The 14,773-nt window shown below is 37.4% G+C and overlaps 1 protein-coding gene across 1 annotated transcript; it reads right to left on the bottom strand.

Moving 5' to 3' along the window:
* Nucleotides 1–2,146: 2,146 nt before the first annotated feature.
* On the bottom strand, nucleotides 2,147–13,981 carry LOC109935130 (GP1 homolog, RAB6A GEF complex partner 1). Its single transcript, XM_048592809.1, has 6 exons — nucleotides 13,762–13,981; nucleotides 11,272–11,421; nucleotides 10,301–10,447; nucleotides 5,052–5,179; nucleotides 3,917–4,094; nucleotides 2,147–3,372 (listed from the first exon to the last, which is right to left on the bottom strand). Exons 1-6 carry the CDS (start codon nucleotides 13,979–13,981, stop codon nucleotides 3,149–3,151), a joined length of 1,047 nt encoding a protein of 348 aa, XP_048448766.1. The 3' UTR covers nucleotides 2,147–3,148.
* Between the last annotated feature and the right edge of the window lie 792 nt (nucleotides 13,982–14,773).

Raw genomic sequence — 14,773 nt, 5'->3', positions numbered from 1 at the left:
CAAACATTATAAATAGATGGAGTAGATCATACAGCCCGTGACTGCAGATCTGGTTGCTACAGTATAGGTAGGATGTGATTGCACTAGAGAGGGTGCATAGGGGATTCATTAGGATGTGGCCTGGAGGTAAGGATGTGGGAATCTGATTAAGCTGTACAAAGTCATGACAAGCATATATAGGGAGAAACTTCTTCTTAGCAGAGGGTTTGATGATCAAAGGACACAGTTTGAAATTAAGGAGCAAGAGGCTTCGGGGGGCTTTGAGGAAAATATCTTTCCACCAGAGGGTAGTGGGAATCTGGAACTCGCTGCCTAAAAAGGTGGTAGAAGTCGGAACCCTTAGGACATTTAAGAAGTATTTAATGAGCACTTGAAACAGGCCAAGTGCTGGAAAACAGGATTAGAATAGAGACAGGTGGATGCTTGATGACCAGTATGCAGACAATGGCCCAAAGGGCCTTTTTCCATGCTGTGAATACTCCATGACTCAATTAACCTGCTCCACTATTCAATTCGATCAGGCAGATCTTATGCATTAATTCTGCTTTTTAATCTGGTCCCTTTCTCGTCTGAAAAATCCAAAGACAAGATGATAATATGAAAATCCAGTCTTATATTTGAATAGTCTCATTCAATACTTTGCATCCGTCTGAATAGACAGGATCTCTCTAAACCTAGGCCAACAGTGCAACAATCCTTCAGAACTGTAGTGTAACCTATCCTAATGAAGGGTGTAAACCCAAAATGTTGACTTTCCTGCTCCTCTGATGCTGCCTGACCTGCTGTGTTCCTCCAGCTCCACACTGTACTGGTTATATTTTCTTTGTTCAACTTCTAGAATGTGAGGGTCCCTGAGAGTGTAGAGAAGTGATTTACCAAATAGTTTTGGAGTGTTGGATTTTGGTTACAAGATTAGGTTTAAAATGCTGCAGACTGTTCTCCTTGGAAAAAAGGAGGGGCAATTTGATCGAGGTGAACAAGCCAAAGATTGTTTTTCATTGTCTACATTTATCAGAACCTTTTTCCATTAGCTGCGCGTAGCAGCAACAGGGGACATAGACAGGGGATATGTGGGCAAATATGAGGAAAGTGAGTGGTTATGATCTGGAATTCACTGGAACATTGGTAGTGGAAGAAGAAACGATGACTTCAAAATGAAATTGGAAAGCACTTGTTGAAAATAAGCATGCTGGAATATTCTATTTAAAACCTTATCAATGACTTAAATGAGGGGTTGGATTCAATTTTGTGGATGGCCTAAAGCTCGGTGGAAATGTTATAAAGAAAGATGTTGTAAAAGAATAAAGACATTTAAATGAATGTGCAGGATGGTGACAAATATGGGGCAAATGTGAAATTATCCATCAAACCACAAAAAGAATAGTAAACCAGAATTTTCATTCAAAAATGGAGATTAGCAATGCTGTATGGTTTTTAATATACAATTAAACATTATGACTTTGAATAAGTCTTAAATTCTAACAGGTGTCAAAACATTTGATTTACCTAGAATACAAACCAAAAAAGTCATATTCTATTATGTAACATCTGGAATACAGCAAGTATTGTAGCTTTCACCATTATGATTAATGCACTTTTTCCATTTTAAATACAATGTAAATAATGATCTGCAGCAAACTGCCTCAGTTGCCAAAGTAATTTTAATGAAATAAACAAGACTACTTCCCAAATGGAAAGTCTAGTGTCCAGTAAGTCTGCGTGCTGGGATTTTCTAAGCTTATACTTCTGCTTATTGCGAAAGAGCACACAGCCCAGGTGAGGACAAAAAATAAATAACTTTGAAATGAGGCCAGATGCCTGAATGATTCAACGATAGGGCTATGCACATGATGACCTTAACAAATTTAGAGATACAAATATGATTATAATTAAAAGTAGTTGGTAAAATACAGGTAGCAAGATTTAAAACCTTATATTAAAAAAAAAACTTTTAGCCTTCATCAGATATCAGGATCTGAAAATCGACAATGCATTCAAAAACGAATGGGAATTTGCTAATCCCAGTTAAACTGAAGGCTACATTATATTAAATGTAGAAAAAGAGTACAAAACACAAGTAATTTTAAAAATTGAATGTTTCATTCATATGAAACAAGACACACTGAAGCAAATATTTTCTGCAAAGTTTCTCAGAATTTGTCAGTTTATTTCTCTTGGAAATTATTCATGAAAGAAGTTGAGAAATATATAATTTGATGAACATTTTCTTTAAAAAATAAAAGAAAAACAATCAAGATCTAGTAACAAAAGGTTTGTCAGCAGAGGCAAGGGATTCACCTGCCAGTGTCCATCATTTCTCCTGGTGCCACCTCCAAATTCAACAATGGCTTGTGCAAAGCATTTAAACAATAGTAAGTAAAATGTATTGGAAGCATTGTGGATACTAACTGGTAATGGCATATTAATTAACAAGATTTATTTACTGGTGTCATAATTCAATGAATATAAGTGTACTTTGAATATAAAATGTGGAATTCTCAAGAACAGCACACTATCAATCTTAAGTATGAATTGAAAGCTATACACCTGTAAACGAGAATAAATAGTTAAGTTCCAGTACCCTTGCTCCATGGGTTTCAAACAAGTTACATTAAAATCCATCACTAATTAGAAAATCCATGTCAATGACTTTTCTTGCTAGCCATTATTAGTTTACCCGTTATAATTCAAAAGCCATAAAATCACAGGTACATGCAAAATACTCACAAAAGAATCTTCAGATCAAGCAGTTTTCAATTCAAGTACTTTTTTGAAATTGACAGTTTTTAAAAAAAATAGAAGAAAATATGAAAGTGCATTTGTTTTTCTCTGCTGACCTCTTTCAATGTAGTGAATAGAAGAAACTTTAGTCACCATAAATCCTGCTCTTCAAATGCTATTTCCGTAAAATAATACTGCTCACTTCTGAACAACAATATTCTGATGTCTCACTTTGTGATTATCTTCCAGTAACCCCGATTAGCACTACAAAAACTGATGTACTTGGAGCATCAATGTCAATGTTCGTTCTTAATTTTTCATTTGTTACTGTTGTATCATTGCTGTTATTAAAATTTAAACTTTTTAAGTTCAGTGGTTGAACGTTTTTCAAAGAACCGTTCCACAGCTGAAGTGAAATTAACATAGTTCAAATACTGATGGAGTTCGAAGATGCAAACTGAGAGACATAGGATGCAAGTACAGGATTGGTTGGAAGCACCTTCATGGGCAGATCCCAGCTGAACGTATCCACATCGATCTTCCCTGTCCCAGTCCAAGTAATTATTTCTGATTGATTCTCAAGTACAGTAGGCGGTTCCACTGGTTCGCGAGCTGTGACAAACTCAAAATGCAAACGCCACTTTAAGGATACTGAAATTGAAAAATATGCATTAATCACCACAACATATATAATTAAATCATTGTTTAAAGTCATACAAAATTCAAGGATTTATAAAAATCTTAAATATTTAAGATTACTTGGTATGCTGTATAGATTCTAATAATCCCTAGTAATTCACATTTCAAGACAGTGGGAACTAAATTTATTAGATCATCTAATCACTGTATGAAAGGAGAAAACAGGCAATGAGAGCAAGTACTCTATGGTTAAGGCATACTTGCAATGCTAATGGTGAACATTGCTATTTGATTCATTTTCAGCACAGAAATGTGGATTTTTTTTTTAAAACAAATTTCTCACACAATGAGTGTTGCTGGGTAGACCAGCATTTGTTGTCCACATAAATGCGTTTGAGAAGGTGGTGGTGAGGTGCTTTCTTGAGTTGAAGCAGTCCATATTGTTTAGGTGCACCCATAGTGCTGTTCTAGTTTCCATAAATACACAAAACAGGTCATCTCATGGCAATATCTGCCCATAGGAGTCCAATAACCACATAAATAAACAAATGCTTACCTACAGTGGTCATAAAGCTGGGCGTGGCACTAAGTGGAATAGGTAAACTGAAGTGAGTCTTAGCTGTATGCAAACATGACTCCTGGTGTCGAGCATGTGTGCTAAGGGAAACAGGCTGCCCTGGTTTTCTCTGGTATTCTTCCTGGACATGCTCTTCAGTTTGTAAAGACACTGAAAACTACAAATAAAAACAGACAAAGACTCAAATGATTGACTACAAAATAAATACAGATAACTGTTTAAATTTTAATTCCCATAAATAACAACAGTGTTCTACACTGAAAGCTCATAAATAATGTTTATTTATCAAGTTGTGGCCATAGAAGTAATGCTTTAATCCTGGCGTCTCAGAATTTTGCACTGCTAGAAACTAAACCATGTAGTCACAAGCAGTTACGATTTCATTTTGAAAGGTAAAGGAAGAGATTAGTAAAGCCAAAAAAAAGTCATTCTGTAGAACCGTTATTAAGAAAATCTGAGACATGTCTGTGCATAGATTGCTCTCTTTCATCTCAGTTTGACTTCTTCCACGCAAAACATATCTGTGGAGATTTATAATTATATTATACAATAATTAATTATAAATATATTTGGATTAGCTTTTGTCCATATTCGTGAGAAGCATTAGATACTGATCCAGCAGTATCACTCCAACAAGAGAATTATAAAACTTGATTCTGCAATACAAATGTTTCACAAGGCACTGCGCCAGAGGTATTGTTTGCCCATCAGTACTTTACTCAAGTGAACTAAACAGTTGCTGACTTGGTTCAGTTACGGAGGCATCATAATGGATCAGTTCTTCGGCTAACATCATGGATACGTCGCAAAAAGGAGCTTTGGACTGTGATGAAAAGCCACGAGGAACAATCATGACAATACATTTTCTCTTCTCTGTACATTGTTTATTTCAGGGGTGCTAAAGTTGATTTTATTCCCAATATGGCACCAATTGCAATCAGATAATTTAACCCATCCCAGGAATCGAATATTCTTCCCAGTTAGCCAGTGACTAGCTCCAAGGTATATATAATTGAATTTGCATACAAGACAATATCAAAATATTTTTAAAACAATGGACCACAATTTTACAATTGTTAAAATACTAAGATTAGCAAGTACAAGATATACTGACCTGCAAACATGGAATATCGCCTTCAGAGAAATCAAATGTGCCCACTACATCCTCTCCAATTTTATAGATGGTTTTGAAGATGCAAAATTTTCCAACCTTCCCTCGCATATTAGTAATGTTATACAAATCTGAATAGAATGTATAAAGCAATTATTAATAAAAGTTCTTATTTAAGTAGAAGTACAAAATCATTGTTGTAATAATTAATTTGAACTCTGAAGTCTTGTTCATTTGGTGCTTTGATCAAACAGGCATGAAGCAAAGACTCTTCACCTCCTTACCTTTTCAAGTTCTTTAGAATCCAATAAATATTCAGACCATTTAAGAAGTATATTTACCACACCAATCCCACAGTTTAGTGCTGATGTGACTAACTGCAGCTCCCCATCTGCATCCCAGTTACCATTGTGATTATGAGAGGAGACAATTACCTTTAATTTAAATTCATTTGTGGATATTTATTGCTGTCTTTTAGCTGAGCATAAGAAATTTGTTGTTCATTTCCTTGAATACAAGCAAATGAATTGCTGGCCATTTCAGGGGCCAATTAAAAGTCAATCAAATTGCTGTGAGTTTGAAGTCACATATAGGCCAGGCTGGATAAGGACAGCAGGTTTCCTTCCCCAGAGGAACATGAATTGATTTTACAACAATCCAGTACTTTAACACATGCCCATTAGTGATACAAGATCCTCATTCCATATTGTATCTTATTAGTGATTTTTAAATTCTCCAGCTATTTTGGTGGGATTTGTATTCATGCCTCTGAATTACTAGTTAAGTAACATAGCTATCATGTAACTAACGCATACTATTTTAAACCGATACTGAACATCTATGTTATTTCATTAAAATTAGAAGACAAGTAGTAGACATGTTAATTAAAGTTACTTCTTAATAGAGGAATAATTTTCTTTTCAATAAACACTGTAACACTTCACTGAGGTACCATGCTGGAAATCAATTCCTGTTATCTCCCAAATCATTACATTTAACCATTTTACAGGAAGCCCTTAAGTTAAAAACAGGTTCAATTCCTAAGTATGTTCATAAGTTGATTTGTATGCAAGTCGGAACACAATACAGTATAAAATATCCATTCCAAAACATGAGCCAATGCTTGCATATCAAATCCTTAAAATTAATAGCATTATGGAATCTCATTAGTAAGTTCAAGCGTTCATAAGTGGGATGTTCATAAATCAGGGATCCCCTCCCCACCCTTTTAAAATTAGCAAACCTCCCCATTTACCTTTCTTTCAGACCCAGGCTGACAGAAAGCAGTCAGATTTCTATACTTTACAAGAATGACTATTTATTACAGATAAATATATTCTTGCTACAGGTAAACAATTAAACTGTTAATCTATAATTTTATGTTAAAATTCTAACCCCACATACAGAGACAAACAGACAAAAAAAAAAGGGTGTTACGAGCAGAGGAAAAGTCTGGGAAAGCAGCTCAATGGTCCCTGTCAACAGGATTTGCTTGTTTTGACTTGCTACACCTCTATCTTCCTTCTCCAGGTACTTTCACTTACTTGCAGGAGGCACAGAGAGAGGAGTTCACATTTATAAACATCTCTGATTTATTGGTTAAAAGTCACAGCTTACAGCAAGTGATGCGGCAAAATAAACTGGCTTTCGTCAGGTTTAAGGTGTTTTATTATGGCAGAATAAAGGATAGCTACTTGCTTTTCAGTGGTCCAATGGCTCACTCCAAACATTCACACCCACAAACTGTTCAGCTACCTGGGAGCCAATCACATAGTTGTTGGCAGGCAGAAGGATTTTTCCCACCAACAGCAGTCACCATTTCCCATACCCATTAGTTACTTGTTGCTGGCCAAATCTCCATTCATACATACCCCTTGGCTCCAGCTTGTCTGCAATGAGACTTGCCCCACTGCTTGAACAAACAGCAGTACAAACAGCACTTACAATAAGTATCAGGTAACCTACATTTAAAAATTGCAGTAATCCTCTCTACAATCCTAGTTTTTAAAAGAGTTCTTTTCCCATTTACGACCATAATCAAATTAATGAACGTTTCTAATTTTTAAAAAAATACATTCATTCACAGGATGAGGGCATCCAACTGGCTAGACCAGCATTCATTGCCCATCCCTAATTGCCCAAAAGGCAAAGAAGAGTCAAAATCATTGCTGTTGGTCTGGAGTCTCACATAGTCCACACTAGGTAAGGACGACAATTTCCTTCCCTAAAAGGACATTAGTGAACCAGATGGGTTTTTCCAATAATCAACAGATTTATGGTCATCATTAGACTCTTAATTCAGAATTTTTATTGAATTCAAATTCCATTATCTACTGAGGTAGGAATCGAACCCCAGGCCCCAGAACATTACCTAGGTCTCTGGATTAATAGTCTAGTGATAAATACCAATAGGCCCATTGCCTCCCCCTGTAAAAACAAAAACACAAATGCTGGAAATACTCAACTAGTCAGGCAGCATCTGTGGAGAGAATAGAGTTTACATTTCAAATTGGATTGTCTTTATATCAATAACTTACTGATTCATTGTTATTCATTATTATTGATTGATGGAGAAACAAATGAACAATCTTGTGAAATTATTTTTGTGTTATATGGTGCAGCTGCTTACAGTGAGAAATATTGGCTATGAAAGAAAACTAAAACAGATATGGTTAAACTGTTAAAGCACTTTAGGTGAGTAACACTATCTATAGGCATTATATCTGTTATTCTACTAAACCAGGCTCAGAACTGCAAGCAAATTAAACATACTTGACTTCATCCTCACTAATCTGCCTTACACGGATTTATCTGTCCATGAAAGTATTGGCAGAAGTGACTGTCTCCACATGGACTGTGTGACAAAGTCCTGTCTTCACAATGAGAATACCCTCCATCATGTTTGTGGCGCAATACCATGCTGTATGCGACAGACTTCAAACAGATCTAGCAACTCTAGACTGGGCACTCATGAGGTGCTGTGGGCCATCAGCAACAACCAGACTGTATTCCAAAATAATATGCAACCTCATGACTCAGCATAGCACCTAACTTACCATTATGAACAACCCAAGGGATCAACACTGGTTTGATGAAGAGTGCAGGAGGATACAGAAGGAGTAGAACCAAGCATTCATAAAAATGAGGTGTTAGCCTTGTGAGGCCACAAAACAGAACTACTTACTTGCCAGATAATATAAGCAGCAAGTGATAAACAGAGTCAAGGGATTCCAAAACCAACAAATCAGAACTAAGCTTTGCAGTCCTTCCACGTCTAGTCATGAACAGTGGTAGACAACTAAACAATTCACTGGAGCAGGATGATAATCCATCTGGGCCTCTTACAGAGGTCTCCAGCATTACAGATACCAGTCTTCAGCCAATTTGATTCACTCCGTATGATATCGAGAAACAGTTGGAGGCAGTGGATACTGCAAAGGCTATGAACCTTGACAACATTCTGGCAACTGGACCAATGACTTGTGCTCTAGTCCTCGCCGGTCATTTAGCCATGCTGTTAGAGCACAGTTACAACACTGGCATCAGCTACGCCCTGTACATAAAAAGCAGGATGAATCCAACCAGCCAATCACTGCCCCATCAGTCTAGAGTATCAGTAATGTGATAGAAAGCATCATCAATAGTGCTATCAAGCAGCACTATTTCAGCAATAACGTTCAGTGACTCTCAGTTCACATTTTGCCAGGACCACGTAGTTTCTGACCTCATTACAGACTTGGACAAAACAAGTAAATTCTAGAAGTGAGATGAGTGACTGCCCTTGACATTGAGGCCATATTTGATAATGTAGGCATCAAGCAGCCCTAGCAAAACTGGAGTCAGTGGAAACTAGGGTAAAACTCTCCACAGACTGGAGTCATACCTGGCACACAGTAAGAAGCCTGCGGTGGTTGAGGTCAGTTTCCTCAGCTCCAGGAATCTCTGCTGGAGTCCTTCAAGATAGTGCACTAGATCAACCTCTAGCTGCTTCAACAATGACCTTCCCTCCAACATGGGGATGTTTGCTGATGACTGCAAAACATTCAGCACCATTTGGAGCTCTTCAGATACTGAAGCAGCCCATGGCCAAATGCAACTGGACATGGACAATACACAGGCTAGGAATGACAAGCGGCAAGTGACATTCATGCCACACAACCACCAGGCAATGTACATCTCCAAGGAAAAAAAAATCTTACCATCACACCTAGACATTCAATAGTGGCACCATCACTGAACCCTTACTATCTACATCCTAAGGGCTACTACTGACAAAAGACTGAACAGGACTTGTCATAGATGTACTATGGGTACAAGAACAGGTCAGAGGCTAGAAATCCTGCAGCATATAATTCACCCCTGACTCCCCAAAGTTTGCACATCATCTACAAGCACAGCTCAGGAGTATGACGGAATACAGGCAGAGCACAGCTCCAACAACATTCAAGAAGCTTGACACCATTCAGGGCAAAGCATCCCACTTGAGTGGCACCACATCCACAAATATTTGCTCCCTCCACCACCGACACTCAGTAGCAGCAGTGTGTACCATGTACAAGATGCATTACAGGAATTCACCAAAGTTCCTTCGATAGTACCTTCCAAACCCACTGGCACTTTCATCTAGAAGGACAAGAGCAACAGATTAATCAGAACACCGCCAACTGCAAGTTCTCCAAGTCACATACCATTCTGATCTGGAAATATATATAGTCAATACTTCAGTGTCACTGGGTCAAAATCCTGGAACTTCCTGCCCAAGGGCATTGTGGGTCTACCTACAGCAAATGGGCTACAGCATTTGAAGAGGCAGCTCACCACCACTTTTTCCAAGAGTTACTGCGGATTGGCAATAAATGCTGGCCCAGCCAGTAATGTCCACTTCTTGCGAGTAAATTTTTAAAAAATCGTTTGATTATGGTGATCCACACTGTTGGAGTCACAAGAAAAATAGAAAGGAAAAGTATTGCTCAAGAAAGCATCCATTTAAAATGGAATTTTTCAGGGCAAAGTTTAATTTAAAAAGTTTAGCAAAACGAAATTACCTGAATAAGTTGCTTTCTTAACACAAAAACAACTAATATTTTAAATAACTGCAGTCGTCTTCTCGTTCCTTAGCTTGGTGACACCACTCGTCTACTGGTTATAAATCCAATAATTGCATTAATAGGTTGGAGAAGGTTTAAGTTTGAATGGTATCATGCCAGGAAGAAACAGAATCTCCAATGCTAGTTTCATTATTAAATACTCACGAAGACTACGGCGGGATGTGCTGGTCATCAGCATTTCTGTTGCCAGATCTACTAATCTAGTGTCTTTTTTAACATTCTCATCTTCATCCAAAAATGGATTTGTGGGAGCTACAGCATCATCTGGAGGAAACTGGTAATCTTCCAACCCTGATATGGTAAAAATTACATTTCACTACAAAGTATAATCACAAATGAAATTAGTTTTTTCACATGCTTACACCCATATCACCGATGCATCTTCACTAGTACTTCCTTGTGGAAACTGGACAGTACCAATCAAATCAGTCATCCGATTTGCACAAAGTCTGAAGATCAATCATATTAAACATCAGGGAATATCCAAAATGGTGCATTACCAGCCAATTTCTGCCCAATTTCAGCATTTAAAACTGAATCAATTATTGTTTTAGAAATATAGCTTCTTCTAGACTGGTAGCCAAGATCTACAACTCTTCCATGCTTAAAACATCTAGATCCTAATGAAGCTTGAGTATGCATAGTGGAACTCATTTTTTCTTGAAGTTCAGTCTTCAGCACCGATTTCCACTTCAAGAAAAATTTTACTTCTTTGTTATAAAGTTAATTTTGCTCTAATTTCTATTAGTAAGCTAATATCCAAAATATATATTTTACATAAGAAATTGTTATCTATAATTAATGTTCAGATTGTGAATACAAATCTGAGCGGTAGTTTTTCTCAATCTGATTGATTCAACAAGAAACATCATGATTGACAAAAAGGGGAAAATCCTGTGTAAACAGATGCCTATCCTTATAGAAGCCTGGGTCAGATCCATCAACAATGCCATCAAGGAGAATCTTAACACCAATTTAAAGAAAAACAATTAAAAAGTCTCTTGTCCCAAATAGAGCATTTTAACTTTCAGTTACAGACATTTCACTGACTATAGAATTAGACACTATCATTCAAGTAGTTCCTAAAAGTTAAGTTACCTTCACCTCAGACTTACCATAAACAACAAAAACCCGAAAAGGAACCCGCAGAAGTTTGATTGCAGAATTGACCCTTTGACAGCCTACTGTCAATTTATAAACATATTTCACTGACTGACCACGGAAGGAAGGTGGACCATCAAGTGGTACAGGTTCACAGTAAGAATCTGAAAATTTCCAGCAAAATGAAATCACATATCAGTTCAGAAAAATCACTGGAACATAATCACTGGTAATATTAACTATCGCTATATAGCAAGCATTTCTATGAATTTTTATTCCTAAAATTTGATAAGCCAGCAAAGGGAGTGCCTATTTGGGAGAGGTAGTGGGGTAGCAGTAATGTCACCGGACTAGCGATCCAGAACTCCAGGCTAATATTCTGGGGACATGGGTTCCAATCCCACCATAGCAAATTGGTAAAATTTGAATTTATTTAAAAAAAGCCAGCCTAATGACAATCATGCAACCACTGTCAATTGTTATAAAAACTCATCTGGTTCACTAACACCTATACAGGAAAGAAAAGAGCTGTTCTTATCTGGTCACCCATAGCAATGTGATTGACCATTAACAATCCTCTGAGGAATTGGAAATGAACAATAAATGCTGGCTTAGCCCATATCCATGAAAGAATTTTTAAAAATGACACACCGTGTGGAAATCTTTTTAATTAGAAGCTACAGACATTCATTTTAGCACCGATTTTGTAGTTGTAGCATTTGCCGTCCATTATTCTTTCACATGTCTAGCACATTTCTGTGGGTCTTTACACTGTGATCTGCAATTGTCAAATAGCCAAAGGAAGCATAACGCCTTTGATCTACAAGGAATCAATGACATGCATGAACAGGGCAAGTAACTACAGTTCTGTTGAAGCATCTTTACTGCAGAATCTAAACCAGGATGCCCAAATCAGAATATTTAATTCAATTCAAAATGATTTACAGAAACCAAAACAGAAGTATTGAAAAAAATAGGATTCAAATGCAGGAGACTGAAAAAAAAGTTTGCTTTGTTTAGTGACTCTTCTACATAGCAATAGTTTTTAGTATATGTTAGAAACCTGGACATTGGATTACAGCTCTTTGGTCTCTAGAACAAAGGCCACAGGTTTGAGTTCCTGGGATCCAACTGGATAGTGTAGGTTGCTCTAATATAGAAAATAAATATTGCTGCATTATCAGGCAAGTAGGTATGCACCTGCCTGTTCCTTAAATTTAAGTTAAGGAGTGATTTGATAAACATTTTAGACATTACCAGAGTGTGATAAAGCAGATAGGAATGGTTTCATTTGGTTAGGGTGTTTAGTAGGACTATGGACATCAAGTCCTACTAAAATGACGCTAAAGTAGAAAGAAAATCTGGGAAACACGTGCATTACTTGGGGGAATGATTTATTTTACTGTCCCACACACAGAAGTAAACGGACAAACTATGATTAAGTGTGACCAAGATATTTAAGTCAACAATAAACACATTAATAACATTCACTTCCAGATTAGATAAATGTGAGGAGTTGCATTTTGGTAAGGCAAATCAGAGCAGGACTTGTGCACAAAACAGTAGGGTCCTGGGGAGTGTTACTGAACAATGAGATCTTGGGAGTGTGGGTCCATAGTTCCTTGGAGGAGGAGTCACAGATAGACAGAGTAGTGAAGGCGGCGTTTGGTACTTGCCTTTATTGGTCAGTGCATTGAGTATTGGACTTGGGATGTCATGTTGCGGCTGTACAGGACATTACTTAGGCCACTTTTGGAATACTGTATTCAATTCTAGTCTCCCTGCTACAGGAAAAATGTTGTTAAAACTTAAAAGGGTGCAGAAAAGATTTACGAGGATGTTGTCAGGGTTGAAGGAGTTGAGCTATAGGTGGGGGTTGAATAGGCTGGGGCTTTTTTCCCTGGAGCGTCAGAGACTGAGGGGGTGACCTTATAGAGGTTTATAAAATCACGAGGGGCATTGACAGGGTGAATAGCCAAGGACTTTATTCCCAGGGTAGGAAAGTCCAAAACTAGAAGGCAGAGGTTTAAGGTAAGAGGAGAAAAATTTAAAAGGGGCCTAAGGAAAAACTTTTTCACATAGAAGGTGTTGTATGTTTGGAATGAGCTGGCAGAGGAAGTGGTGGACACTGATACAACTGCAACATTTAAAAGGCATCTGGGTGGATACATGAAAGGAAGCTCTCCTTTACTAATATTTAGTATTGTCTTCAAAAAGCTTTCACAAGCTCGTCAAAGACGATGTCCCATTTGCAAGTCATGTTGACTACACACAACAAATCATTATCAATCAGGTGTCGATTTACCACTTCTTTACAACAGATTCTATCATTTTCCCTACTACCAATTTAAGGCTAACAAGTCTATAGTTCCCTATAGTTCTCTCCGGCTCCCTGCTTAAATAGTGGAGTGACATTTGTTATGTTTCAATCTGCAGGAACAATACCAGAATCCATAGAATTTATGGAATATAATCACCAATGCATCAACTATCTCTATAGCTACCACCTTCAACACTCTCAAAATCATCAGGTTCTAGGTATGTATCATGTTTCAGCCCAGTTAATTTTTCCAGCACAATCTTCTTACTGATGCTAGTTTTCTGAAACTCCTTATTCTTCCTAGCCATTTGGATGTCTAGTTCTGGGACATTTCTTGTACCTTCCTTAGCAAAAACAGACACAAAGTAATAATTTAGCTTCTCTACGATTCCTCTATTCCCCATCATGAATTCTCCTGACTCTGCCTACAGTGGACCCACATTTCTTTTAACTAAACATTTCCTTTTTATGTACTCGTAAAAATATCTACAATCTGTTTTTTGTTAGAATGTATTCATATTGTATTCTCTCCTTCCTCATCAGTTTCTTGGTTCTCCTTTGTTATGTTCTAGAAACCTCCCAATTCTCAGAATTACTGCAATTTCTCACAACTTTATAGGCCTTTTAATCTTATACAATCCTGGACTCAGCTTTGTTTCCCCTGTCCTCCGGGTAAAGTAAACTCGGTGCCAATACATAACCCCGTTCCTCACTCTTTGGCTTCTCCATACTAACTCACTTAGTATCTACCATACACATATCTCAGGAGGCATGCTGGCAGAAAATAAAGCTGTATGTCTAATGATGATGTTTCTATTGAAAAGAAACACTCTCGTTGATATAAAATGATTCAATACATTGAAATTCCTTCAACTAGTTAATCCCTTATGCAAACAAACTGTTCACATAAAGGACTGGGTGCTTTTATGAAATGTTAATAATTAACTTAAGAGCTAATCTAGATCATATTACCAACATACAAGCGCTTACAGGAACAAAAACAAAGTTGCTGGAAAAGCCCAGCAGGTCTGGTAGCATCTGTGAAAGAAAAAACAGAGTTAACATTTTGGGTCTGGTGACCCTTCCTCAGAACTGATAGTGGCTGGGCAAACGTCAGTTTATATACAGAAAATAGGGAGGTGGATGGGGTAGGGAGTAAGCGATAGGATAAAGCACAAAGAGAGAAAAAGACAGTT

The sequence above is a fragment of the Rhincodon typus genome, unplaced genomic scaffold (genome assembly GCF_021869965.1).
Source record: "Rhincodon typus isolate 14 unplaced genomic scaffold, sRhiTyp1.1 hic_rhity00001839, whole genome shotgun sequence".
NCBI classification, from domain to species: domain Eukaryota; kingdom Metazoa; phylum Chordata; class Chondrichthyes; order Orectolobiformes; family Rhincodontidae; genus Rhincodon; species Rhincodon typus.
The sequence above is the reverse complement of the archived record's forward strand: the minus strand, read 5'-3'. Positions and strand labels throughout refer to the sequence as shown.

What these genes read in the sequence shown, in the direction of transcription:
- LOC109935130 (XM_048592809.1), bottom strand. Translation starts at nt 13,981, where the DNA reads ATGGGGAATAGAGGAATCGTAGAGAAGCTAAATTATTACTTTGTGTCT. An exon ending in TCGGGTTTTTGTTGTTTATG is followed by an intron (nt 10,448 to 11,271) that starts GTAAGTCTGAGG and finishes TTACCATATCAG; the next exon opens with GGTTGGAAGATTACCAGTTT. An exon ending in GCGATATTCCATGTTTGCAG is followed by an intron (nt 4,095 to 5,051) that starts GTCAGTATATCT and finishes TTTTATTTGTAG; the next exon opens with TTTTCAGTGTCTTTACAAAC.